The sequence below is a fragment of the Ipomoea nil genome, unplaced genomic scaffold (assembly GCF_001879475.1).
Source record: "Ipomoea nil cultivar Tokyo-kokei standard unplaced genomic scaffold, Asagao_1.1 scaffold0176, whole genome shotgun sequence".
Taxonomy (NCBI): domain Eukaryota; kingdom Viridiplantae; phylum Streptophyta; class Magnoliopsida; order Solanales; family Convolvulaceae; genus Ipomoea; species Ipomoea nil.
The window spans coordinates 2,474,214-2,500,634 of NW_017616604.1; the positions used below are offsets into that span (position 1 = coordinate 2,474,214).

General features: G+C 43.2%; 1 protein-coding gene across 4 annotated transcripts; it reads right to left on the reverse strand.

Moving 5' to 3' along the window:
- Nucleotides 1-412: 412 nt before the first annotated feature.
- On the reverse strand, nt 413-25,721 carry LOC109177312 (putative late blight resistance protein homolog R1A-4). 4 transcript variants are annotated; one of them, XR_002053566.1, is made up of 7 exons: nt 23,192-25,721; nt 23,021-23,084; nt 22,788-22,905; nt 21,760-21,913; nt 21,635-21,687; nt 21,416-21,482; nt 21,121-21,325 (listed from the first exon to the last, which is right to left on the reverse strand). XR_002053566.1 is itself a non-coding variant. In XM_019326644.1 (4 exons), the coding sequence occupies exons 1-2, from the start codon at nt 25,609-25,611 to the stop codon at nt 22,552-22,554; spliced, it is 2,427 nt and encodes an 808-aa protein (XP_019182189.1). In that variant the 5' UTR covers nt 25,612-25,721; the 3' UTR covers nt 413-422; nt 13,025-13,028. The 4 variants fall into 4 exon arrangements, 2 of the variants coding, with proteins under 2 accessions (XP_019182189.1, XP_019182176.1); XR_002053562.1 differs by lacking the exon at nt 23,021-23,084; XM_019326644.1 differs by lacking the exons at nt 21,121-21,325; nt 21,416-21,482; nt 21,635-21,687; ... (1 more) ...; nt 22,788-22,905; nt 23,021-23,084 and adding exons at nt 413-422; nt 13,025-13,028; nt 22,552-22,558.
- Nucleotides 25,722-26,421: the final 700 nt, after the last annotated feature.

Sequence of the window (26,421 nt, forward strand, 5' to 3'; positions counted from 1 at the left end):
ATAACACGTCCGGATCTCTCCTATGCTGTCAATCGCCTGTGTCAATTCATGCATACACCAACTGCTGACCATTGGGCCCTTCTGAAACGTGTCCTCCGATATGTTAAGGGTACGATTACACATGGTCTTCGCCTGACTGCCTCGGCCTCAGCAGATATTCACGCCTACTAAGATTCAGACTTGGCGGGTTGTCCTGTAGATCGCAAGTCCACCAGTGGGTATGCAGTGTTTCTAGGGACCAACCTTGTCTCTTGGGTCTCGCACAAGCAACGGACGGTGGCGCGCTCGTCAACAGAGGCAGAATACAAGGGTCTCGCCGATGTTGCTGCAGAAGTCACGTGGATTGCCTCTCTTCTACGTGAGCTGGGCCTCCACTCCGGCGTACCACCCACGCTATGGTGTGACAATCTCGGGGCCACCTACTTATGTGCTAATCCGGTGTTCCATGCCCGCACAAAACACGTAGAAATCGACTTCCACTTTGTTCGAGATAAAGTGACTTCTGGCGAGTTCCTGGTCAACTTTGTCTCCACCAAAGACCAGCTTGCGGATATCTTCACGAAGCCCCTTCCGGGACCACGCTTTGCAGCGCTTCGGGACAAGCTCAATGTGGCTTCTCATCCACCTTGTGCTTGAGGGGGAGTGTTAGAGTCTTAATATTATTATGTGGTTGTGCTGAGTCTTGCTTGTACATAGCCTAGAGTTTAGGAAGCTCTTTAGAGTTCTCTTGTTTTAGGACTCTTGGTTTTACAGTTTCAATCAATTAATTCTTTCCCCGTAACTTCATCCACCAAAGTGTAACTTACGGTGGTCTGTGCGATTTTGTTATTTGGCGTGTGCAAAGGTTTGGGATGGGGGCTTTGATATTTATTTTTTTTATAAAACAATCATTAATATTAGGTGTGTGCGTGGATTTTTTGTTTACGTTTTGATTTTAAGGAAAAGATTGTAAGTGTACTATTCCTTGTTTTTTATTTTTGTGCACCGGAGTGGTAATGTACGGTGGTGTGTGCGTATATGTGTAACAGCGTGTGCGAGTTATTGTAATGCGGTCTAGGAATGACGGTGTTATAACAATGTTTTTATTTTTTTATTTTGGGTTTTGTATTAAAATAATTGGAATTCAGAGTGAGCATGAATGATCAACGTTTTATGTTATGTTAAAATTTATTTTAAAAATGCAGAAGCAATGGGCGTGTTAGTTTGACGAAATTGTGTGCGTACTTGTGAAAAGGCGTGTGCATATTACAATATTGTGGTCAATGCAACCGTTGTTTGTTTAAAATTTTTACGAAAACTCTAATTACATGTGCGTGTGCATTCACGATGTTTTTTTTTTAATTAAAAAATATAAAAAAATTCTAAAATTACGTGGCATTGGGTTATTTTTTTTGTTCCGAAATTATTTACTTATGGTGATGTGCATGGTCAACTCAATCGTTTCTTGTTTTACTGTAATTACATGTGTGTGCATGGTCAACTCAACCGTTACTTCTTTGGGGCGTGTGCATAACGCATCCAACACCAATGCAATATACGAATCTGATTTTGATATTTATGTTGTTAGTTAATTGTTATTCGTTGGTGGATGTGTGCATTGGTTTGATATGGCTTGTGTATTGGTTTGATATGGCTTGTGCATTGGTTTGATATGGCTTGTGCATTGGTCTGGTATGGCGTGTGCATTGGTGTGTGAATAAGATTTTTGTATACGCTTTGCATTTCCGAGTAGATATAAAGTGCATAGTAGATATCGTATTGTGCATTTCGATTTTTATTTTTATTTTTTGAATTTACTGCGTAGGTAGAGTGCTATTTCTTTTTGTGTGATAACACTTGTCTCGTGTTCGTGATTTTATGTAGTCATGCACAATGCACATACTTCATGCCTAACTTGCATCCACCTTTTCCCCCACTCCCAGTTTATATTTTGTGTGTTAGACTAGAACCTTCTGAATAACACACACACCACACAGCTGACTCGCACATGCAAAAGTTTCATGGTAAAATCATTCACGTTCCAGAATATCAATTTAGCAAAGCATTAAAAATTTGGCATCAAACAGCTTACGCAACATTATTTTGCAAAGGATAACCAAAACCATAAATTACCAACAATAAAGAATAAAATGAAAGGAAAAATGGTTGCCTTATAATTTGCTGCTAACCAAGAAAATTGCCTAGAATTCTTTGTTAAAGCCAATGAGATCTGCTCGCAGCCGCACCAAAAGCTACTGCCCGAATTTTACTCCGTTCACCGCCGGAAACATTGAACCACCGCCTGTAATTTGAAGCACACCCCCACAAACCCAAAAATCCCACTGGAAACCCAGACCCCCGCAGAAAATAAGAAAAAAAAAAAAAAAAAAACAGGCCACATAAAAAATAAAAAAATAAAAAACAGACCAAACCTTCCAAAGAACTCCGAAATGCAAGTAAATAAAGGAGTGGAATTCAATGAAGAAAGAAATACCCAGAACATCAACGGAAGAGCCAGCCATAGAGAATCCAAGAAGAAAACCGACAACAGAGAGGGGCGGCGGCAGAGAGCGACACTGGAAGCCTATAATACGAGGAGTTCGGGCAGCTCCGATTATCGTTAAGAAGAATACACGCATAAGGAAATCTCCTAAAATAACTCATAATTCAAATTGGTAAATAATTAATGACAATGAGAAATTACTACAAAGCCCCCAAACATAATAAAAAAGCAGCGGCAAAGACTAAAAAACTCTTAATCTGAATCTTTAAAATAATAAAAAGGATGCTCAAGATCGAATCTCACGATCTCACCTACTTAGGGTGATCTCACTGGATCCAATATATATATATATATATATATATATATATATATATATATATATATATATATATATATATATATATATATATATATATAATTATTTTGTAATTATATTTTTTTTATTATGTTATGTTAGCATATAAAATAATTTTGTTTCTCAAGTTCAAGATTTTAGTTAATATTCTAAAATCATGTAATTATATATGATACCGTTATCTTATTTATTTATTTTAATTTTTAAATTCATTAAAATATATGAAAATATGTTAAGGATATTATAGTGTGTGTGTGTGTATATATAAAAGATAACCCTAAATCGAACATGATTATATTACGTACCTCAATTTTAACCAAACACATGAATCTAACATTCCGTGAACCAAACGACCCCTAAGGTTTCTAAGGTAATATATTTCTTTAGTAAATGCAGGTCATGCGTGTTGCTTCCATGGTGGACCAGGGTCACCTTCCATGGTGGATCCTGGTCCAAAACGAAATCGGTTTATATCAAATGTTCAATTAGTACATCATATTTAATAACATTATCATAGACTATGTTCATAATATTTGTTCTATATGTTCATAATATTCATTCTATATGTTCATAAAAATAAAGCCTAATGTTCATAGACAATATACTATGAATGCGTCATGTTTAGTAATACTCATTGTGTGCTATACTCATAATATTTGTTCTATATGTCTATAAACATAAACATTCATGTTAATTTATTAAAAAACATTAATGTTAATAAACACTAAACTAAATATACATCCTTGAGAATAGGGGAAATCACATATCCTGTATATATTTACATCCACTCTATACTAAGTTCATAATGTTCATAAAAACAAAGTTTAATGTATATAAATATTACTATAGACACATCATGTTTAATAATATTCATCTCGTACTATGTTCATAATATTTACAAAAAAATTTCACTTTTCGTCCCTTGACAATTATACATGAATCACATTTGGTCCTTGATATTATTAAAATTTTCTAATTAGGTGTATAACTATGTAATTTGTATCACATTTGGTATTGTCGTCCAATTTCCCAGCTTAGTATTGCCGAAAGTGCGACCAAATGTGATACAAATTACATAGTCATGCACCTAATTAGAAAATTATATTAATCAAGAACCAAATGTGATTCATATATAATAGTCAGTGGACTAAAAGTGAAATTTATTCTAATACTAGTTCTTATACGCACTTTCCACGAATGGAATTGATAGGATATACGCCCGACCCGTTCGGTTTCACTTCCCGACCAGAGTCCCGTGTGATCCACCGCTCGTCCAATCAGCCTGCGTTGAGTGGCCTTTGCTTGACCGACTTAATTAGTCCGACCGCCAGCATCCGACCGGATACTCTTGTGTGCTTGATTGAATCCGTTTTGCGCCCTCCACGCGTCAACAGCAGCAGGTGCCAGAAAGACAGTTCTTAGCTAAAGACACGTATGTGCAACATGGTCGACATGCCGAAGGCCCGGATTTTGTTCCCCCCACCCCCCACCCCCCCCACCCCCCGCGCAACTATCGCGCTAAGTGAGGGGACTTTTGGACAGAAACAAAGAGACCCTAGAGAGCTTCCCGACCGCCACTCAGTCGTATTTAGAGATAGGTCGTCCCTCTGATCTATGTATTAGTACTATCATTTTGGCGCCGTCTGTGGGGACCCGATACTAGAAGTCGCGAACGACGAAGATCAATCTCCGATCATGTATCCATTCATGTATCAGCAGGATGAGGACGCGGTCAGTTCATCCGACCACCAGGCTCGGCGTGGCCCAGCCGTTGACCTCAACCTTTCACCCGGACAACAGGTAACGCCTGATCCGGTCAACTTTATACACCCTGCACAGCAGATGCCCGGTCAACATTACCCTTATCCGGGATTCCCGCAAGCCACCCCTGCCACCGCTTATGGCTATTGGCCTGGAACGCCAATCTACTACCAACCAGGACCTTATGCCCTATTCCCAAGCATGTATCCGCAGCCGCCCTACAACCCTGCATATAAAACTCTAGTCCCGGCCCCTCAGCAACCAACTGGATTACAGACCGAGTCCGAACTCCAGCCTGGCCACCAGGCTCGTCGCCCGGCTCGCTCGCGGTTGGGGTCACAGGGGGTCCGAGACGACCCACGGCGGGAACCGGGACCGCAAACACAACAGGTGGAGGACTCGGAACCACAAGTGCAGCGAGCAAGCGCCTTTGAAAGACTTCGGCCGCCGATGCATCAGCGCCTAGGACCTCAGGATGGCGATCGAAGGTCGGTTGATTCACCCATGAGAACGGTCAGCCGCGGAGATTCCTCTTAGGCCGGTGTTTCTCGAGCACCTCGACGCCGAAGAACCCGGGAGCTCGGAATACAGTGCAGTCCGAAGCGCAATGATTATTAGATCAGGTTCGCAAGAGTTTAATAGGTGGCAACAGGAACACGGGTCGGGCTCGACAGAAGTCGCCACCCCGTTGTTGCGAACACCGTTCACAGCTGACGTCATGGCTCAACCGTACCCTCATGACTTGCGCATCCGTGGTGCCAAAGATTATGACGGGAAGACCGATCCGGAGGTTCACGTCAATTCGTATTTTGGCAATATGCTAACGATGGGAGTGACGGACGCGTTTATGTGTTGTGCATTTTATTCCACTTTAACTGGACGGGCCACCGAGTGGTTCAAGTCATTAGAACCCAGTTCCATCACCTGTTTCGCCAGCCTGGCCACCAAGTTCGTTCGAAAGTTCGTTACATCCAAGTCCATCCGAAAACATTTTATGTATTTGGAGAAGGTGAAGCAATTGGAGGGAGAAACATTAACGGATATTTTTATCAAGTGGAACAGCGCTATCAGAGAAGTCGAGCCTATGGATGACCTCACTCGTCCCTTCGGGCAGGAGGCCTATATCAAGATTTCATCTTACACCCACCCTCGACATATGAAGAGGCTATCCGCCGAGTGACCAATTATGTCAATGCTGGAGAGGCGAATGCGGCCAAACGCTCGCAAGAAGTTGGCCCTAGCCAGAAGCCGTCCGGGCGGCCCGAGAATCGTCAATCGGATCAGTCGGGTAAAGGTCGCGGCCGTCATGTTGATTTTACTCCCCTGAATCGCTCAGCTGCGGGAGGCCCTACAATATGCTCAATTGTGCAATTTAATCCGCCTTCCTGAACCATCAAGAGATGGTCGGGATAAATCAAAACATTGCGCGTATCATCGATCCAGAGGACATGACATCGAGGAATGCACAACTTTAAAGCAATTGTTAGAAGATTTATTGCAGGTTGGAAAATTGGATCGGTTGGTGGATAAGAAAGATGAAGGCAGTCAGTTTTCATGGAGAATGCCTTCCAAGAAAACTTATCAGGCGGGGAAGGATAAAGGCTCGGATCACGAACCTCCACCGATTAAACAGGTTATTCAGGTGATCTTTGGGGGGATAGAAGATAGTGCTCGATCGGGAGAGCGTCTGCCGGTCGGAATTATTGAATCCCGAGAAACTGGGAAGAGGCAAAAAATAGAGCCGATCACGTTCACATTGGAAAATCAGTCTGAAAACATGGATCAGGAAATAGAGGTCCTAGTTGTCACCGTCGACATTATGGGAATCGATGTGCAAAGAGTGATGGTCGACACCGGCAGTAGCGTTAATGTCCTGTACCTTGACGTTTTTCAAAAGCTTAATCTAAACCTAGCAGAATTGACTCCGATCGCTACTCCGTTGTCGGGGTTCACCGGAGATACAATCCACCCGGAAGGAAAGATAAGCTTGCCAGTGGAGATTGGGTCTCCAGCTCAATTAGTCAAGACGATGATGGAATTCGTCGTGGTGAATCTACAATGTGTACATAATGCTATTCTGGGCCTCCGGCCATTATGAAAATTGGAGGAATTATCTCTATGTCACACCTGTGTATGAAGTTTCCTACCCCCGCCGGCGTGGGAGTCTTCCGGGGAGATGTTCAGACCGCTCAAAAGTGTTATTCTCGGGCGGTGAATAGGCGAGATACTGGAACCTCGCAGGTCAATACTATTGCCAAGGACCCACATGAAGGACACAAGGAACAGCCCGAGCCATCTGAAGAAGTAGAAGAAGTCCTGCTCCGTAGTGACCAGCCCGATCGGAAAGTTAAGATTGGAAAGTCTTTAGCCCCTCAGTTGCGGAATGAGATTTTGTTAGTACTTCATGAATTCACGGACATTTTCGCCTGGGGACCAGAAGACATGCCGGGTATTGACCGAGCCGTCATCTGCCATCATTTGGCTGTTAACTCGAATACGAAACCGGTAAAGCAAAAGACCCGTCACCTTTCGAGCGATCGACGGGGGTTAGTCCGAGAAGAGGTAAAGAAAATGGTGTCAATCGGTCATATTCGGCCCGTTATTTATCCGGATTGGGTGGCGAACATAGTATTAGTTCCTAAACCCCCGTCATGGCGGATGTGTATCGACTTCACTGATTTGAACAAGGCTTGCCCGTTAGACCCATACCTCTACCCAGTATATATCAGATGGTCGATGAGACAGCTGGGGCTGAGTTGATGAGCTTCATGGATGTATTCAAAGGCTATCATCAAGTCATGATGGCCCAAGAGGAAGAAATCAAGACTTCCTTTTGTTACCCCGGATGGTTTATATAGTTATAGGGTCATGCCCTTCGGGTTACGAAACTTCGGGGCAACTTATCAACGGATGGTTAATACCTTGTTCGAGAAGTTGATATGCCATACCATGGAAGCCTACATCGACGATATGTTGGTCAAAAGCCGAAACCGATCAAACCACGCTCGAGATCTTCGCCAATGCTTTGAGATCATGAGCACATATCAGCTGTGTTTGAACCCGAACAAGTGCACATTTGCTGTCCAGACGGAAAATTTTTTGGGTTTTATGATGAATAAGAGCGGAATCGAGCCTAACCCTACGAAGGTAAAGGCTATCCTCGACATGAAAGCACCCTCTACCGTTCGGGAAGTCCAACAATTGAACGGGCGACTCGCGGCCTTAAGTCGTTTTCTCTCCAAGTTGGCCGAGCGAGCAATGCCCTTCTTTAAGGTCCTGAAGAAGATCACTGGCTTCGTTTGGGATGATGGCTGTCACTCGGCATTCAACGAACTGAAGGAATACATGATGTCCCCGATTGCCTTGGCCAAACCTGAGCCTGGCGAAGATTTGGATGTATACTTGGCCGTGTCCGACCGAGCTGTGAGTGCGGTGCTATGCCGGACTAATAAGGAGGGAGTGCAACGACTTGTATATTATGTCAGCCATGCCTTACAGGGACCGGAGCTCCGATACTCCCGGATGGAGAAGGCGGTTTTTGCACTCTACACAGCCGCAAAAAAGTTGGCCCCGTATTTCCAAGGACGCACCATAAGAGTCTTGGCCGATCAACCAATCGGGGCCGTCCTTCGAACGGCATCTTCGTCAGGTCGATTAGTTAAATGAGTCATGATGTTTACCCAGTTTGTCATAGATTATAAGCCTCGACCGGCCATTAAAGGTCACGCCTTAGCAGATTTTGTGGTCGAGTGTATCGCCCGCGATACCCAGCCGCGTGACACGGAGGATCACGGCGCTGCATGGTGGGAGGTAGCCACTGATGGATCCAGCGGGAAGAAAGGCTCGAGGGGGAGGAGTGATGATCACGAGCCCTGAGGGATTTAAAGTCTATTATGCCCTGATATATCACTTCACCCATGAGTTCTCGGGTCATGTCATGATACTTTCAACTCGCTCTTTTTTCACTTTCGTGACCTCTCATGACTCCCGAAACATGCCTTTGTGTCAAGATGACTTCAAAACACATCCAAATGAGCTCCAATTTACATGATGTTACAACCAATGCCTCCAAATCACCTAAACAACACAAATGAATCAAATAAGCACATATTTAGCTTCCAATTAACATGAAATCATGAGTTTCATATCAATTATGCACATAAAAGTACTAAGAATTAGTGCTTATCAAATCGCAAGTGGTAATCCTTTGCACATCTCTACTATCTCTCTAGCAATCTTTTCAAATTCAAGGGACAAAATTATTCTCTTAGACAACACCTTGTAGTAGAAAATGTTCTAACATTCATATGATCACAGAAAACACTTGTTATGACAAAAATTATTACATGAGCTAGCATACTCGACCATATTTATAAGTTGTGTGGTCAACAATATTCGACTTCCATTGTTATTGTCCTGAAAACATCTCATTAAATCATCTCAAACTCCAGTACTCCATATGTCATTTATTACAATCAAATACCTTTGACCTTTGAGACATTTGTATACTCGCTCAACTAATTCATTGCTTTCAAAGACCCCTGGGGCAAGAGAATGTAATATGGATTGGAACACTTGTCTCGAATTATACTCTTGTGAGATAGTAACCCAAGCTCGACAATCAAAGTGAGAAATGAATGAAGCATCTTCATAAATCTTTCTAGCTAAGGTGGTTTTACCACTGTCGCCCATTCCCACAATTGAGAAAATTTCTTGTTTCGACGATTGCTGGTTCAGCTTGTCCATTGTCATGTTGAGCTCATCATCATAGCCCACTATTTTGATTGTTGACATTAGCTCTGTTTGGTAATATAGTTAGCTTATCACCCAATTTTGGCTTGTTTAACCACTATTAGTTGTTTGACTTTGTTAAATAGCCAATATGTGTGTTTGATTAATTAGCTTTTTGTAATAGCTCATTGCTCCAAAATGCTAAAATTCAAAAAGATGCTCAAAGTAAGTTTTTCAATCAGCTTTTTGAGAAAGTCATTTTGCATGCACTACGCCAAAAACGTCATTTAGCAGTGGTTATTTTGTTGTTTAGCGGTGGTTTAACCTCTACGATATGGTTAACGGCGGTTATCCATCCGTTACTAAATAGTGTGTCGAGAAGTATTTAGCGGCGATTTTCATCAACCTTGGGAATTATTCACTAGATTTTATTAGCGGCGGTGATAGTACTAATTCCCCCGGTATACGGGTGTATGTACTAGATGTAAATGTATGTGTATAGGAATGTATGAACAAGAAGGAACAACACAAGAAATAGCTCAAATCTCCCTCTTTTATTAATATTGTATTCTTCTATGTAGCTTTTGAGAGGAAAGGGAAGATCATGTAATGTATAGAGAGAGAGAGCCGAGAGAGGAGAGTCCAAAAGGAGGATCCCCCATTTGAAGGGCTAAATGCCCTTTTATAGGGCTATTGAGGTCGCGGGTTTGACCCGTCACCTTTGATCCCGACCCGTAGGCCACGATCCGAACCGCGAGACCCTGACCCGACTGTAAGCGATGGCACAGACCTGGGGTATATAATTTATCATAAAGCCCCCACAGCCCGTGCTCTGACGACGAGTTACCGAGGAAGGGTTCGCGCTGGAAAAACTGGTTACACGATCCGTGACATGTGCCGGTTGCCTCGTTAAAAACCTTAGGCTAACAAAAAACCCAGTGGGAAAAATTTTAGCCAAGGGAAAAGAGTACAACGCTAAACACAGTCTAGTGGACCAAAAGGGAGTGCCCGACCCAATGGTCGGACTTGCAACGCAACTTGCGAAAGGCTAAACTCAACCGGTCCGATGAGTGGACTGCTGAACGTGACCGGGTGGTCGATTTGATTGCGATCTGGAGATCTATTTAACCAACTACGGGGTTGGACTTGCTTACGATCGAGAGATTGAATTTACTCGGGCGAAATGTTAATCGGCGAAACGAATGCGATTTGATCAACGAACGCGTCAAACGCAAAGGCGACACGAACGCAAATCGACCGATGAACGAGGTAAGTGTTTTGGGAATCGCGACTCGACCAACGAGCGAGGTAAGCTTTTTGGCAAACGCGATTAGACCGATGAGCGAGGTATTCGGCCGAGAAGAACACAACCGAGTGATCGGGTGATCAACCTCTAACTCGTAGGTCTTGAAGCCGAGATACGATCCCATTCTACCTGGACCGGCGATGGTAATGCCAACCTAACCGATCGAAGGAAATGCCTACCTTGTTGGGCTTAAAACCGAGATACGATCTCGGGCTAACTAGATCGGTGGTGGCAATGCTGGCCTGACCGGATTTAGAGCGCCAGTGGTGGCAAAGCCAACCTGACTGGTCTTTGAAAGGCCGAAGGTGGCAGGCAGTGCCAACCCACTTGGGAAAACTAAGAAGTGAACGAGCTACCCGAGCCGATGTAGCCCCCACTCCCGTAGGTGCGAGAATCGTCAGCATAAGGGAGTGGAGCCGACGGGTTGCCGAGTTCGCTTCTCTAACTTTGATTGCGATCGGGAAAAGACCCGAGGATTTGGTGCTAAAGCATCGAGCTACACCCACAATGTCGAGGATCGGGAAACGACATCGCGATCGAGAAATGACTCGACCGGGTTCGCGATGCGAGTGCACCCGGCTATATCCACCACGTCGACGATCGGGAACGACATCGCTAACGAGAAGTACATACACATCGCTGAAAAGCGGTAAAACATCGCACAAAGGCGGTAAACACATCGCTAAAGAACGGCATCGCAAAGAAGCGAGATAAATACATCGCTGTGGAGCGGCATCGCTAAGAAGTGGAATATACATCGCTAAGAAGCGACATCGCCAAAAGGCGGTAAACACATCGCTAAAGAGCGGCATCACTAAGAAGTGGAATATACATCGCTAAGAAGCGGCATCGCCAAGAGGCGGTAAACACATTGCTAAAGAGCGGCATTGCCAAGAGGCGGTAAATACATCGCTAAAAAGCGGTATCAACCAGTATAACCGGACTCATAGCTCCGGTGGTGGCAATGCCGACCTAACCGGTCGTAGAGTGCCAGTGGTGGCGAGGCCAACCTAACTGGTCTTAGAAACGCCGGAGGTGGCAGTGCCGACCTACCCGGTCCAAAAAAAGCGCGTAGCTTACTTTCACTTCTCGCCGGAGGTGGCAGTACCGACCTACTCGGACTAAAAAAAGTGTGTAGCTTACTTTCACTTCTCGCCGGAGGTGGCAGTACCAACCTACTCGGACTAAAAAAGCGCGTAGCTTACTTTCACTTCTCGCCGAAGGTGGTAGTGCCGACCTACTCGGTCTAAAAACGCGCATAGTAGGCCGACCAGGCGCATGGCCTCAGGAGACCCACATACCAGTATGCCTTACCCGGACGATGCCGTAGTACGACTATTCGCCGGGTATGAAGCCTGTCCGTCGAGTAAAGATCATTTCGGATTGCCCGGGTGAAATTTGAGCGACTTTGTAGTCGTAGGGTTTTTACCCCTATCGGTCGGTGCTGAATGTGGGGCATTTACCCTCATCGGTTTTAACCGGAAAGTTGGTCTCGGTGCTATCAGGCAAGTTTTAACGACATTGTGGTCGTTGGGTTTTTACCCCCATCGATCGGTGCCGAATGGGGGGCATTTACCCTCATCGGTTTTAACCGGAAAGTTTAACGACGTTGCGGTCGTAAGCTGGAGGCAGCGTGACCGACCTGTCCGAGCTTAGGGTGCCGGTGGTGAAAATACCGACCTAACCGGACTTATTACAAATAAATTCTAACTAGTACAAATTTCTAAGTATAAATCTATGGTCCGTACAAATCATAATCTAATAGAATTTTCTAAGTAAAGACCTATAACTTGTACGACCAATAACGTAGCCTATACAAATTTACTAGGACTTAAGTAAATATAGAGCTACGTCTTATACAATTTACAACTTAGGAATCGATTGCAAATTCCTTTGACTTTACTTCGCCGGTCAAATTGAAGCTATAAAAATGGAACGGACTCCAAGCGTTCTGCCTTTTCTTTGCCACATAATTTAATTTTCAGCTCCTGGGGTTTCACGCCACCGCCACCCACGACGAATAAGAGTGCATGCATGCACTTTTCCACTTTTAGTTTCCTCTCTCCTCTGTACCACCGCCACCTACAACCAATAAGATTGCATGCATGCACTTTTCCACTTCTTGCTTATTTACACTCTACCCCCTAGTGTTGAAGATGGAAAACCATAGCCCAATCTCCAGGACATTCCACTACTCATCTTTCAGGACCTGCAAAGCTATAACAAAAATAAAACCTTTGGTACAACTGAGAACATGAGAACGCGAACGTGGAAAACGTGTTTGGTAACAACCCAAGCTTTCCTAACAGAGACTGAATCCAGGTGACCTCAGCCGCAACGTCAGCTAGGGCTTTGTATTCAGCTTCGGTTGAAGAGCGGGCCACCGTACGCTGCTTCCTAGAGACCCAAGACAGTAAATTGGGACCTAAAAACGCAGCATACCCTCCAGTTGATCGCCTGTCAATGGAGCAGCCAGCCCAGTCTGAGTCTGAGAAGGCGTGCACGACTGGTGTAGCTGAGGGGCCGAGACGAAGACCAAGGTCCAGAGTACCCTGGATGTAACGCAGGACCCGCTTGAGCGCCACCCAGTTTTCTTGGGTCGGTGCATGCATGAATTGACAAAGCCTGTTAACAGCATAAGCCAAATCTGGGAGTGTAATTAACAAATACATAAGCGAACCAACAAGTTGTCGATATGGCGTGGGATCATCAAGAGCAGCTGAAGGCGTAATCGTGTGCTGAGCAGCCACAGCGATGGGTGTGGCCAGGGGTTTACAGGACTCCATGCCCGCCTTCCATAGAAGCTCGTCATGTAGCGCTTTTGATATAGCACTAGACTGCCGGCCTTATCAATGGCTTCAATACCCGGAAAAAACCTTGGTTTGCCAAGGTCACGAATGCGAAACACATCTGAAAGTTTTACTAGTATATCTTGTATCATATCTGGATCATTCCCCATTAGGAAAATATCGTCCACATACACAAGTAAATAAGCACGAGTATTTCCTGAACATAAATAAACAAAGTCCGTTTTGGACGGGGAAAAACCAATCTGAAGCAGGTAGTCATGGAGTCTTGTGAACCAGGCCCGTGGGGCCTGTTTTAAGCCGTACAACGACCGTTGCAGCTTACACACATGGTCTGGATAGTTCGGAATCACGAACCCGGGCGGTTGCTTCATGTAAAGGTCTTCAGTTACATAGCCATTTAAAAAAGCGTTGTGGACGTCAAGTTGACGCATAGTCCACCGATTGGAAACAGCATAGGACAACAAAATTCTGACAGTTGTCGGCTTCACTACAGGATTGTATGTTTCCACGTAGTCCTGTCCGGGTATTTGATTGAACCCCTTGGCTACCAAGCGGGCCTTATAACGCTCGATGGTGCCATTAGAGTTCCTTTTGATGCGGAACACCCATTTACTCCCTATTACATTCATACCGGGGTAATACGGTACCAGATTCCAAGTGTGGTTGTTAATTAAAGCATTAAATTCCACGGACATGGCATCCTGCCATTGTGGTAGTCGAACAGCTTGAGAATGGCATGATGGCTCGTCATCATCAATGGACGCAACCAAGGCCGTCGGTTGCCGCCTCTGTGCATCAGTAGTTGTCCGCAAGCGCATAACATGCGTGCGGATGAGAGGTCGCTGCTGGCGTTGTCGGCGACGGCGAGTTGTCATCGTGGAAGAGGTGGACGGCTGAAAAGAAGACATGGCCGCACCTGCTGTCGAAGACGATGTAGGGACTAGCCGACCTGTTTGATGAGCATCGGAAGCAGGAACCGCCGTTGCAGAACAGGTTGGTGGCGCCATATGACGTTGTAGGGGGGCACACGCCCATGGTTGTTGCGTATCACCTGTGGTAGAGGAAGGCGGCATCGGCTTAGCAAATGGGAGCACCGTCTCATTGAAGCGAACATGGTGGGCAATGTACATCCGGCTAGAGGACAGATCTAGGCTCCTGTATCCAGAGAAAGAGTCCGGGTATCCAAGAAAGACACACGGCACAGTGCGATAGTCCATCTTGTGAGTGTTATAAGGCCGGAGATTAGGAAAACACTCGCACCCAAACACTCGTAACATCGTATAATTGGGTTGTTGATTATAGACCTTGTAGTACGAACTTGAGCCCCCAAAAACAGTAGAAGTCATGCGGTTTATTTAAAACACTGCTGACTCAAAGGAATATGACCAGTATTTTTGGGGAACGCGACCATGAGCTAACATAGCTAGGCCTGTTTCAACCACATGCCGGTTGCGGCGTTCTACACGCCCATTTTGTTCGTGTGTATGTGAGCACGACTTTCTATGATTTATACCTACAGCGGCAAGAGCCGTACTTAACTTGAGATACTCACCCCCCACGTCTATTTGGACACATTTAATCGAGGTGGAGAATTGTTTTTCCACCAAGACACGAAACCTAGCAAATATTGAGTACAAATCTGACTTAAGATGCATAGGATATATCCACATAAATCTGGAAAAATCGTCTACGAAGAGCACAAAGTATTTATGCCCATCCACAGACGGGTCCGGTGCTGGACCCCAAATATCCGAAAAAATTAAATCTAGAAACTTTGTACTCGATTTTTCAAGCCGTGACAATGGGAAGCGTGCGGACTTGCCCATCTGACACGCAGTACACAATTTATTTAAAGATTGAAAAGAACCTATAACTGGACAGGAAGATAGAATTTGTTTTAACACACGGGAGTGTGGATGCCCAAGGCGTTCATGCCAAATCTCTGGAGACGCTTTGGCTGACACAAAAACTGCTGGTTTGGAGAGATTCAACGAGTACATCCCTTGTGTGCTAGGACCCCTAAGAAGTGTTTGCTGTGTGGAACGGTCCTTCACAACAAAATAATTGGGGTGAAATTCAAAAATACGTCATTATCTTGAGTAAATTTTTGAACAAAAAGAAGAGACGCACGTAATTTAGGAACATGCAACACTTGATTTAGAAACAGAGACCGAGACTTAGAATTAAACGAAACGGAACCCGTGTTTTTATTTTTTAATAAGAAAACCTAACCCATCTCCGATGTGTAGCGACTCACCACCGGCATACGGTTCGACTCCGACTAGGCTGTCGGCATTGGGAGTTGCATGAGCGTTAGCGCCCGTATCCGGCAGCCAAACATTCGAGAAGGGGGCAGTGCCGATATCATTTTGCTGAGGTTGGTAGACCACATGCGCCTAAGGTGTCGGATTTGCAGGACGTTGGCCGCCAAAATCCTCGAACCACCGGTAGCACGTGAGAGCGGTGTAACCAGGGATGTCACATATCTGACAGCGTATGCCGCCGCGCCCCCGTTGTCCTCTACCTCGCTGGCCACGGTGGTTGCGTCCACGTCCTCTCCCGCCGTCGGACTGGCCTCTGGAATTCGACGGCTGCTGTGCTACCATCGCGACAGCTGGAGACGGAGCATGCGGCAGTGTGTCTTTTTCAGGAAACAGATAGATGTGAGTGTTGAGAAGATCCGCCACCGCTGGAATGGTAAGCGGAGCAGACTTAGTGGTTAGGGATGCCACTAGTGACCGGTATTCCAACCGGAGTCCCCTGAAGATGTGGAGGTTCTGCTCATCCAGACCAAGAGGACGGCCAGCTTGTGCAAGTTGTTCTATCAGAACTTGCGCACGCCCTAAATATTGAGAAGGTGTGGAGTCACCTTGTTGAAGCCCCTGCAACTGAGTTAGTAAACTCAACGTGCGAGACCGGGAAGTAGAGCCCAGAGCCGTCTCCGCCGCAACCCAAACACCTCTGGACGTGGAGTGTCCAATCGCCAGGTAAAGAACTTCCTCCGAGAACGAGGAAAACTACATGCTCAAGATCGATTGATTTTGCTGTACCCAGGCTGCATGAAGAGGATTCACCGTTGGAGACGCCGTCGATGTGGTGGCGGCAAAGAACTCTGGTGGGCAGGCGTTGGTACCATCGACAAACCCATAAAGATTCTGGCCTCGCAAGAACGGCACAAGCTGCGCTCTCCAGAACAAGTAGTTCGTGGCTGTCAGCTTGATGGATACGTAGAGGTGAGCCTGGTGAAGGGCATTGGGCGGTCGCTGATCGGCGACCGTGACTACGTCCGACGAGGGGGTGGTCGTGGCTACTGCTTCGGTGGTGGCATTGGTGGGATTGGCCATAGGATCAAAATAAGGCTGATACCAAGTGAATTAGAATAGTGTATTATATTATTCTCCGTGAACGTACAAGAGTTTATATAACTAGTCTAAGCACCACAATAGGTGGAGCAGTACAAGATAAGCTGAGGACTCTAACAACTCTAAACAACCTTAACCAATAAACATTTAATTCAAAATATGTGCACCAATACCCTGAGCGGATAGTAAGCAAATTCCCGATTGTGGCTGAGACTCCGTTCCATTCGCATCCCAACTCTAATTTGGATCGGTGAAATAAAGTCAAGGCTGCAATAGTTGAATTTTATAAATTTGTACTCTAATTTTATAATGTAATTTTCAAAATTATAGAATTTGTATAGGCTAAGTCATAGTTCGTGCAAGTTATAGGCCCAACCTTAGAAAATTGTATTAGATTATAAGTGGTATGGGTCATAACTTTGTATTTAAAAATTGTAATAATTAGAATATAATTGTAATAAGTCCAGTTAGGTCGGTATTTCCACCACCGGCACCCTAAGCTCGGACAGGTCGGTCACGCCGCCTCCAGCTTACGACCGCAATGTCGGTAAACTTTCCGGTTAAAACCGATGAGGGCGACAAGCCCGACGACCACAATGTCGCTAAAACTTGCCCGATAGCACCGGGACCAACTTTCCGGTTAAAACCGATGAGGGTAAATGCCCCCCATTCGGCACCGACCGATAGGGGTAAAAACCCAACGACCGCAATGTCGCTAAACTTTTTCCCGGCACTGACCGATGAGGGCAGTAGCCCGACGACGAGACCACGCCCTAAGTTCGCACGGCCGGTAATTCCACTGCCACACGCCCTTATCCTTAAGTGCGTCTGACAGTGGGGGGCTGGACAGGGTAGGTCGGTCGATTGAGGAGCGGCCGGGTCAAATCGTCTGCTCGGGTAACATAATGATATGTGGATCGCCTGAGGCCATGCGCCCGGTCGGCTTACTGGTATGTGGGTCACCTGAGGCCATGCGCCCGGTCGGCCTGGAGCGGCCGGTTCAACTCGTCTGCTCGGGTAACATACTGATATGTGGGTCACCTGAGGCCATGCGCCCGGTCGGCCAACGCACTTCTTTAGTCCAAGTAGGTCGGCACTACCACCTCCGGCGAGAAGTGAAAGTAAGCTACGCGCTTTTTTAGACCGAGTAGGTCGGCACTGCCACCTCCGACATTTTTTAAGACCAGTTAGGTTTCCCTCGCCACCACTGGCACTCTGCGACCGGTTAGGTCGGCATTACCACCACCGGAGCTATGAGTCCAGTTATACTGGTTGATACCGCCTCTTGGCGATGCCGCGTTTTAGCGATGTTTTTTTCGCTTTTTAGCGATGTGTTTACTGCTTCTTAGCGATGCCGCTCTCCAACGATGTATTTATCCCGCTTCTTAGTGATGCCGCTCTTTAGCGATGTATCTATACCGCTTCTTAGCAATGCCGCTCTCCAGCGATGTATTTATCCCGCTTCTTAGCGATGCCGCTCTTTAGCGATGTATCTATACTGCTTCTTAGCGATGCCGCTCTCCAGTGATGTATTTATCCCGCTTCTTAGCGATGCCGCTATTTAGCGATATATCTATACCGCTTCTTAGCGATGCCACTCTCCAGCGATGTATTTATCCCGCTTCTTAGCGATGCCGCTTTTCAGCGATGTATATACCGCTTCTTAGCGATGTCGCTCTTTAGCGATGTGTTTACCACCTTTGGGCGATCCCGCTTTTAGCGATGTGTTTACCGCCTTTGTGCGATGTTTTTACCGCTTTTTAGCGATATGTATGTACCGCTCGTTAGCGGTGTCGTTCCCGATCGTCGACGTGGTGGATATGGCCGGGTGCACTCGCATCGCGAACCTGGTCGAGTCATTTCCCGATCGTCAATGATGTGGGTGTAGCTCGGTGCTTTAGCACCAAACCCGGGTGGGTCTTTTCCCGATCGGCAACCCGTCGTATCTACTCCCTTATGCTGACGATTCTCGCACCTACGGGAGTGGAGGGCTACACCGGCCCGAGTAGCACGTTCGTCGGTCGAATCACGTTTATTTCGCCCGAGTAACGTTTCGCCCGAGTAAATCCAATCTCTCAATCGTAAGCAAATCCAACCCCGTAGTTGGTCAAATAGATCTCCATATCGCAATCGAATCGACAACCCGGTCGCACCCGGCAGTCCAGTCGTTGAACCGGTTGAGTTTGACCTTTCACAAGTTGCGTTGCAAGTCCGACCACTGGGTCGGGCGCTCCTTTTTTGGTCCACCAAACTGTCTTTAGCGTTGTACTCTTTTCCTTGGCTAAAGTTTTTTCCCACTGGGTTTTTTGTTAGCCTAAGGTTTTTAACGAGGCAACCAGCACATGTCACAGACCGTGTATCTAGTTTTTCCAGCCCAAACCCTTCCTCGGCAACTTGTCGTCAGAGCACGGGCTGTGGGGGCTTTATGATAAGTTATATACCCTGGGTCCGTGCCATCGCTTACAGTCTGGTCGGGGTCTCGCGGTTCGGGTCTTTGCCTACGGGTCAAAGTCAAAGTTGGCGGGTCAAACCTGCCACCGGGCGTATAAAAGGGCTTTTTGGCCCACAAAGTAGAAGAGGTCATTCGATTCACTCTCGGACCCTCACTCTCTAATCTAAGCATACTACTCTCCAATCTCTCTATGCAAAATGGATCTGAGAACATAACATTGAATAAAATACCCCTTTTTCATATCTGCTTGTCTGCGGTGGTGGTGCGGCGGTTGCTTGTCGATGGTTAGGAATCATAACACTGCAGAAGTGAAGACTGTTAACAAACACGAGAGGTGAATAGAGAAGCTTAGTAGTGTATTGGTTGCGATGTTGGTTTCCCAGTGTGTGCATCTGGGTTCGAATCTCTTCCTATTTCCAGTAATTGTTTTCCAAAATTGAATTTTTCCCCAGAATTTTTAGTAGCTCTTTGGTTGTTGATGAGAACGTAGCTCTTTGTCACGATCCCCACAGACGGCGCCAAAATGATAGTACTAATTCCCCCGATATACGGGTGTATGTACTAGGCTATTTCACTTTGGCATTTAGCGGCGGTAACCGCAGCTAAATATATCTAAATTTATTTATTGCTTTAAAATATTTGTGGCAATTATTAAGTGTCGCTAATAATTGTTATTTTTTTTCATAATTAATTGTGTGTGTGTGTGTGTTTTTTTTTTTTTTTTGGAGTTTTAAAACCACCAATAAATATATATATTTATTTTATAATTACATAGTTAAATTTTTATAAGAGAAAATTTCAATTTTGGTCATATGACTATAGGGGCTTTGTTAATTTCAGCACTTGACTTTTAAAAGTGTCAATTTAGTATCTTGACTATGCAATTTTTATCAATTTTGGTCACTCCAGTCAAATTGCTGGTCAAATTTCGTCGAAAATTTTAACAGTTAAAATAATAAGGGTATTTTAGTCATTTCACATCTCTTCCTTCTTCTCCGACGAATTCATTTTTTCCGGCGAATCCGTCACAGCAGCACACCTTCCATCGCATCAATTTCACCATTTTAAATTCTTTGAAATATGAGAGTTGAATTATTTCGTTTCCTGCGAAATCCATCGCTCCGGGAGGGGTGAATTTCGTTTCATATACTCATTCAAATTATTCAGTCTTCATTAGATGGCGCAATGTGGATTTTTGCAAGCTGCTAAGGATAAAATGAGTTTCTTCATCTTCTCATGGGTGGCGTCATGGATCAAGTTGCCGTCGGAGTCGAACTTCGCAGGAGGCTGTAAAGATTGCCGAGACGCCCAATCAACCGCGTTTAAAAAAAAAAAAAAAAATTAAAGGTGCTGATAGAAAACAGCAGTACATTATTGTGGCACATTTATGGTTAGGTTTAATTTCAGTTCACTATATGTTAATTTGATCTTTTTATGTTTGGAGGTACGTACCGGCGATAATGTTGAAAGCATCGCAGCGCACCTCATCCTCGGATTCGCTGGAAACGATGAATTCGCCTGAGAAGAAGGAAGAGATGTGAAATGACTAAAATACCCTCATTATTTTAACTGTTAAAATTTTTCGACGAAATTTGGCCGAAAATTTGACCGGAGTGACCAAAATTGATAAAAATTGTATAGTCAAGGTACTAAATTGACACTTTTGAAAGTCAGGTGCTGAAATTAACAAAACCCCTATAGTCATATGATCAAAATTGAAATTTTCTCATTTTTATAATTACCATTTAGTTATATTTTCTCATAAATCTCAATATTCAAATATGTATTGCAGTCACAAATAAGCTTTTTATATACACATTTAATTTGAAAGAAAGTCAAGTGTAAACTACTATTCGTTAAATAATAACATTAAATATGATTCAGTAATATTTGGAGCATAGTATGCTATATATCAATTAAATTTCATAGAAAACAAAAAAGTATTTTAATATGAAAATATAAAACAACATAATTTATTCAATCGAATATATCATGTAGAAGATTGTCATCAACATAATGACTAGAGGATGAATGTTGTTTTGGTGCTTGTTTCCTTCATCTAGTACCTACATTAAAAAGTTACGGAGTACTGCTTAAAGTTCTCCCATAAACAAGGAGTGGATAAAAGATGTCAATGGGTGAAGCTCACAGCGTACCTCACATTTGATCAATCTTGTAATCAATTAACTTTACTGTGATTACCTTGACAACCCATGGCTCCACCTTATTGTAATCAATGTGCAGTCATAAATGCACCAACTTGATCAGTAATGAAATTGAATTAATCAAATAACTGTGTCTCTGTTTGCATGTCCGATCCCAGAAAAAAAAAAACAAAAAAAAGGCTAATTGAAACATTACATAAAAGATTTTACCTGCAGAACATCCTTGATCACAGAATAAGGAATTTGACCAGATTCACTAGAGCCTATATTATAAGAAAATGTAAAGTCAGTAAAAATGAATTGTATGCACCCAACACATAGGAACGTATAGTTACCATAGCTTTTCAATAGTGGAATTTGCTGGTTGGAAATCCAGGTATGCATCCAACCTCTGAGTCAAAAAGATCTTAAGAAGTTGATACACCGTACCAGAGCATATTTAGCATCATTCTCCAATTGTGCAAAAGCAGGTATATCGAGTAAATCACACTGCCATGTAAAACAACTCACAATCATTGAGAATCCATGACAGAACCGAATAAATAATGCTTCTAAACTAAAAACCTAATAGGTTAATACACACGGGAATCTCAAATAGAAAATTACAACCATATATAAGAGAAGATGTCAACACTTAAGCCAACCAACCTCATCTCAAAAAGAAAATAAAAACTGCTCTGTAATTATGAAGACTAACTAGATTGTACCGCACGGCCAAGCTTGTGTTGAAGTCTTCAGATTACAGTGCTGGGGCGAGAAGTAGCATTTATCCCCGAAACAATATTTTTTTACAATCACTCATACAAATACTACTACTACTACTCAAGCCTAGAGTAGTGTTAAGGTACTTCACACTATAAAGCATTTGTAACCCACATCAAGCATAAAGAAGATGGGTGTTGAAAGAAACAGAGGCAAACAAAACAAAACTGCAAATTCCTAACCTTAAAAGATTATTAAAATCTTGAATGGCAGCTCTATGATAACACAACAGAAGTATCCTTTTGCTAAGCTTAACAATTAAACTAACACTTGTTTAACAAAGAAAAAAAACAAGAGCCTTACCCTTCAAATGAATTAGCCATTCCTCTTCCAATCAATTAATAAATCAAAGATATCCTAATTACCTACCAACTTAAAACAAAGTAATTACAAATTGCAAAATCATTTAACAAAACATCATAATTTGAAAATTCCATCACTGTAATTTGAAAAAATCAAAAATCTTTAGATCCAATACATGATAATTTCCTCCACACTTATTATGAACAAATACGGTGACAATGGGTCCCCTCGTAGGACTAACCTGCCCTGTCACAACACCATTTACTAGCACATTATATTTTATCTTTGAGATACATACCATAATCAACCTTATCACCCAATCCTCCTCAAACCCTAGCTTTCGGAGCATGCACTCCTAGAAGCCCCACCCGCCTGTCCAGTGTGCACCCTACTCTCACCTTAAATAACCAGTGGGCCTGAAAACAAAAAATTTAAAAGGAGAAAACTTACTCAATATGAAAGTATAAAGGGTATTGTATATGTGTATAGTCTATCTGTACTCTTGTATCGTTCTATTGTGAATACACTTACAGTTTGATGCGTTGGTAAAACCTCTGGGCAACATACCATTTGAATATGGTTTAGAAATTAATCGCTGAAATTGATATAAATTTTGATTAAAATGATGAAAAATAAGGATTCAAAAATAAATCTTAATTTAATATTATTTTTGAAAAGCCAAGGTAGATATAGAAATCTGACCCAGAAATATCAACAACAAATGTGTCATTTCCATACTCTTGCTGCTCATTTTGAATACGCTTAACAGATGATATAAGTGACTCTAAACAACTTTCTAATTTGATTGATTTGAGAGTAGTTATTTCTACAAAATCACTAGGAATTTCTTTCAAATCTATGTCACAAAGGACTAGATTTTCAAGGACGGGAAAATGATTACTAGTGGCTTCCCAATATTGTAGAGGACTCCCATATATCTTCAAGAACTTTAATTGACGAAATCCTCCATCTTTGGGTTTCCATTTTTGATCCTTAACAGCACATCTATACAATGTGAGGTCCTCAAGCTTAGACAACTTACCAATAACATCCATATCCTTCCATTTTAAATATGTTTTCGAGAAACTTAACACCTTAAGATTTGGCCAAAAATTCTCTAGGCTTAGCATCCCCATAGAATAAATAGTTCTAAACTCCGGAAGTTCGACATCATCAACCACCAGTGTTTCCACTTTATATAAATAGACAAGACTTTCAAACCAATTGGGAGCTTTGCATTTAATTTTATCATTAGTAGTAACTTTCAATGTCCTTAGATTTGGGATCCTCAAGAACAACTCCATTGTACAACTCCTATAATCCAACCATCTAATGCTCTCCAAATTATGATGAACCGATCTTGGAGGAACTAGTGTAACGATTCCATTAACATAGAGATTCCTTAATTGAGGTAATCCCCAAATATCAAGGGGTACACATGGTGAATAATTAAAAACTCGTAGCTCCTGTAGATTCCGCATCATGAACAAAGGCAGATAATGAATATTTAACCCACACTTAATAGTTAAGAATCTCAGATGCACTAGACCCACAATCTCCAAAAAAATATTATGGACATTTATCTGCACACTGGATACTTCCAATGCCCTTAAAAACTTAAAATGTGCATACACCCCCACCCGTCTTGAAGTCCTGCCAAAATAAATTCTATCAATCAGTGAAGAAGTGTTGGTAGTAGGAGTTATAGTGTTGTAACTGCAAATTCTTGATTGGATGCTCCATGGTTGAGATATATGGGAAGACTTTATTGATTCATTTCTCTTCCACCTCAAACTAATTATATCATAACCCTTCTTGAAACATAAAAGATTTTCTTTTTGGGCTTCTCTCAAAGCCAATTCACGCAAGACATCATGCATTTGATATAATTCTATATCATTTCTGTCTCGACGAATTAGAACAAGATTTCTATCCACAAGATCTTGAAAGTTCCTCCTTGCCACACCTTCCAAGCTCTCATCAGACATCAAAACCTTTAGAAATCCCTCCCGAACCCAAAAATCAACCATCGTCTGTTCAGAAACCACATAATCTTCTGGAAAACACCCAAATGACAAAAAACAAAGTTTAAGGTGATGAGGCAAGAAGGTGTAACTCAAATCAATGATGTTCTCACCCTGCTGATTAGAATGATCTAAACTCAAAGCAGGGACACATTTTGCAATATGCTCCCATTCATGAATAGTTTGGTTGGAGTTTGAGAGGAGTCCAGCAACCACAACAATTGCAAGAGGTAATCCTTTGCACTTGTCTACTATCTCTCTACCAATTTTTTCAAATTCAGGGGACAGTAGAGTTATTGATCTCTTACACACCTTGCTCTGAAAAAGATTCCAACTTTCATTTGAATCCAAAAAGCGCAAGGTATGGCAAAAATTATTACCTGGATTAGCATAATCAGCCACATTTTTTTGCCGAGTGGTCAACAATATTCGACTTCCAGTATTGTCATCCTGAAAACATCTCATTAAATCATCCCAGACATCTGTACTCCAAATATCATCTACTATGATCAAATACCTTCGATGTTTTAGAAGCCTGTATACTTTCTCAGCCAATTCGTAGTTGCTAGCACCATTGTTGTCACTGGCCCCGGGGGCAAGAGAATGAAGCAGGCATTGGAACACTTGTGTTGGATTATAGTCCTGTGAGATGGTAACCCAAGCTCGACAATCAAACCAAGAAATGATTGAGGCATCTTCATAAATCTTTCTAGCTAAGGTGGTTTTACCGATGCCACCCATTCCCACAATTGAGACAATTTCTCGTTTTGAGGATTGCTGGCTCAGGTAGTCCATTATGGTGTTGAACTCATCATCGCAGCCCACCATTTTGATTGCAGACTTTGAATCACCAACAGTAATGTTATCAAGTTCCAGCCCTCTAAGAGAAGCAGGATTGTTGTTTTGTGAGTTGTTGGATTGGTGGTATGCATTATTCTTAACCTTGAACATCTCTTTGTTGATGTAAGATGTGAGGCTAATTCCTTGGATGAAGAGTTGACGAATCCTTTGTGTAGCATGTATCCGTTGTTTCATGTATTTGTTGAGATAAGAGGCTCTCAGTTCTTGTCTGATTACACTTTCTGCTTCATACAACATATTCCTCCTTCTCTCTGCCTCATCATCGCTTTTCCTTTCCCGTCTGAAAAAAAATTTCACCTTTTTCTTTATTTGAGACGACACGCGCCTTACGGGCCCAATGAAGTACCTATGAAGTACTTCATTCTTGCTCTCTTGTTCATCATCATCCTCACTCTCTGTTTCATAATGGAAAATTTTTTTGGCATAGAGTTGATGCTGCGTGCAAAAGGATTTGACCCTTTTGTTTATATGAGGCGGCATGCTTGATACCGGCAGCGTGAAGTGCTTCCCTATGATCTCCATCACAGAATTGAAATCCACAGTTTCCAAGCCGCCTTTAATTGCTCGATTCAATAACGGAAGAAGCTTTTTAGCAGAGTGAAGCCTAAGCTTCATGGATTTCCCCAGGTAAAACAATCTCAATTGGTGTTCCATTTGGAACCTTAGTTCAACCGAGACATATCCCACTTGTGCTTCCAAAGCTTTGATAGCTTCATCACAGTCCCCCACTTTGAAATCTTGTTGAAGAGAGGTTTGCAAAGAAGAAAGATTTTTGTAAAGTAATCTGACCTTTGTTTTGTTGCGAAGAGGGAAACGAGGAGTGGGTTGGAGGAAGTGTTGATGGAGTACTGTGTCCATTAAAATGGTTACAGCACCAAAAGCCGCCATAGCCAGTGATGTTGCTCTTAGAAGAGGTAATGAAGAAATGAGGGAGGAATTTTTGCAGACCAGAGTATAGGATAAACACAAGTTTTTTTTTTTTTTTTTTTGGAAAAATAGAATTATTTTAGTCACCTTCATGAATTATTGCATCTGAGTTGTAAGTCA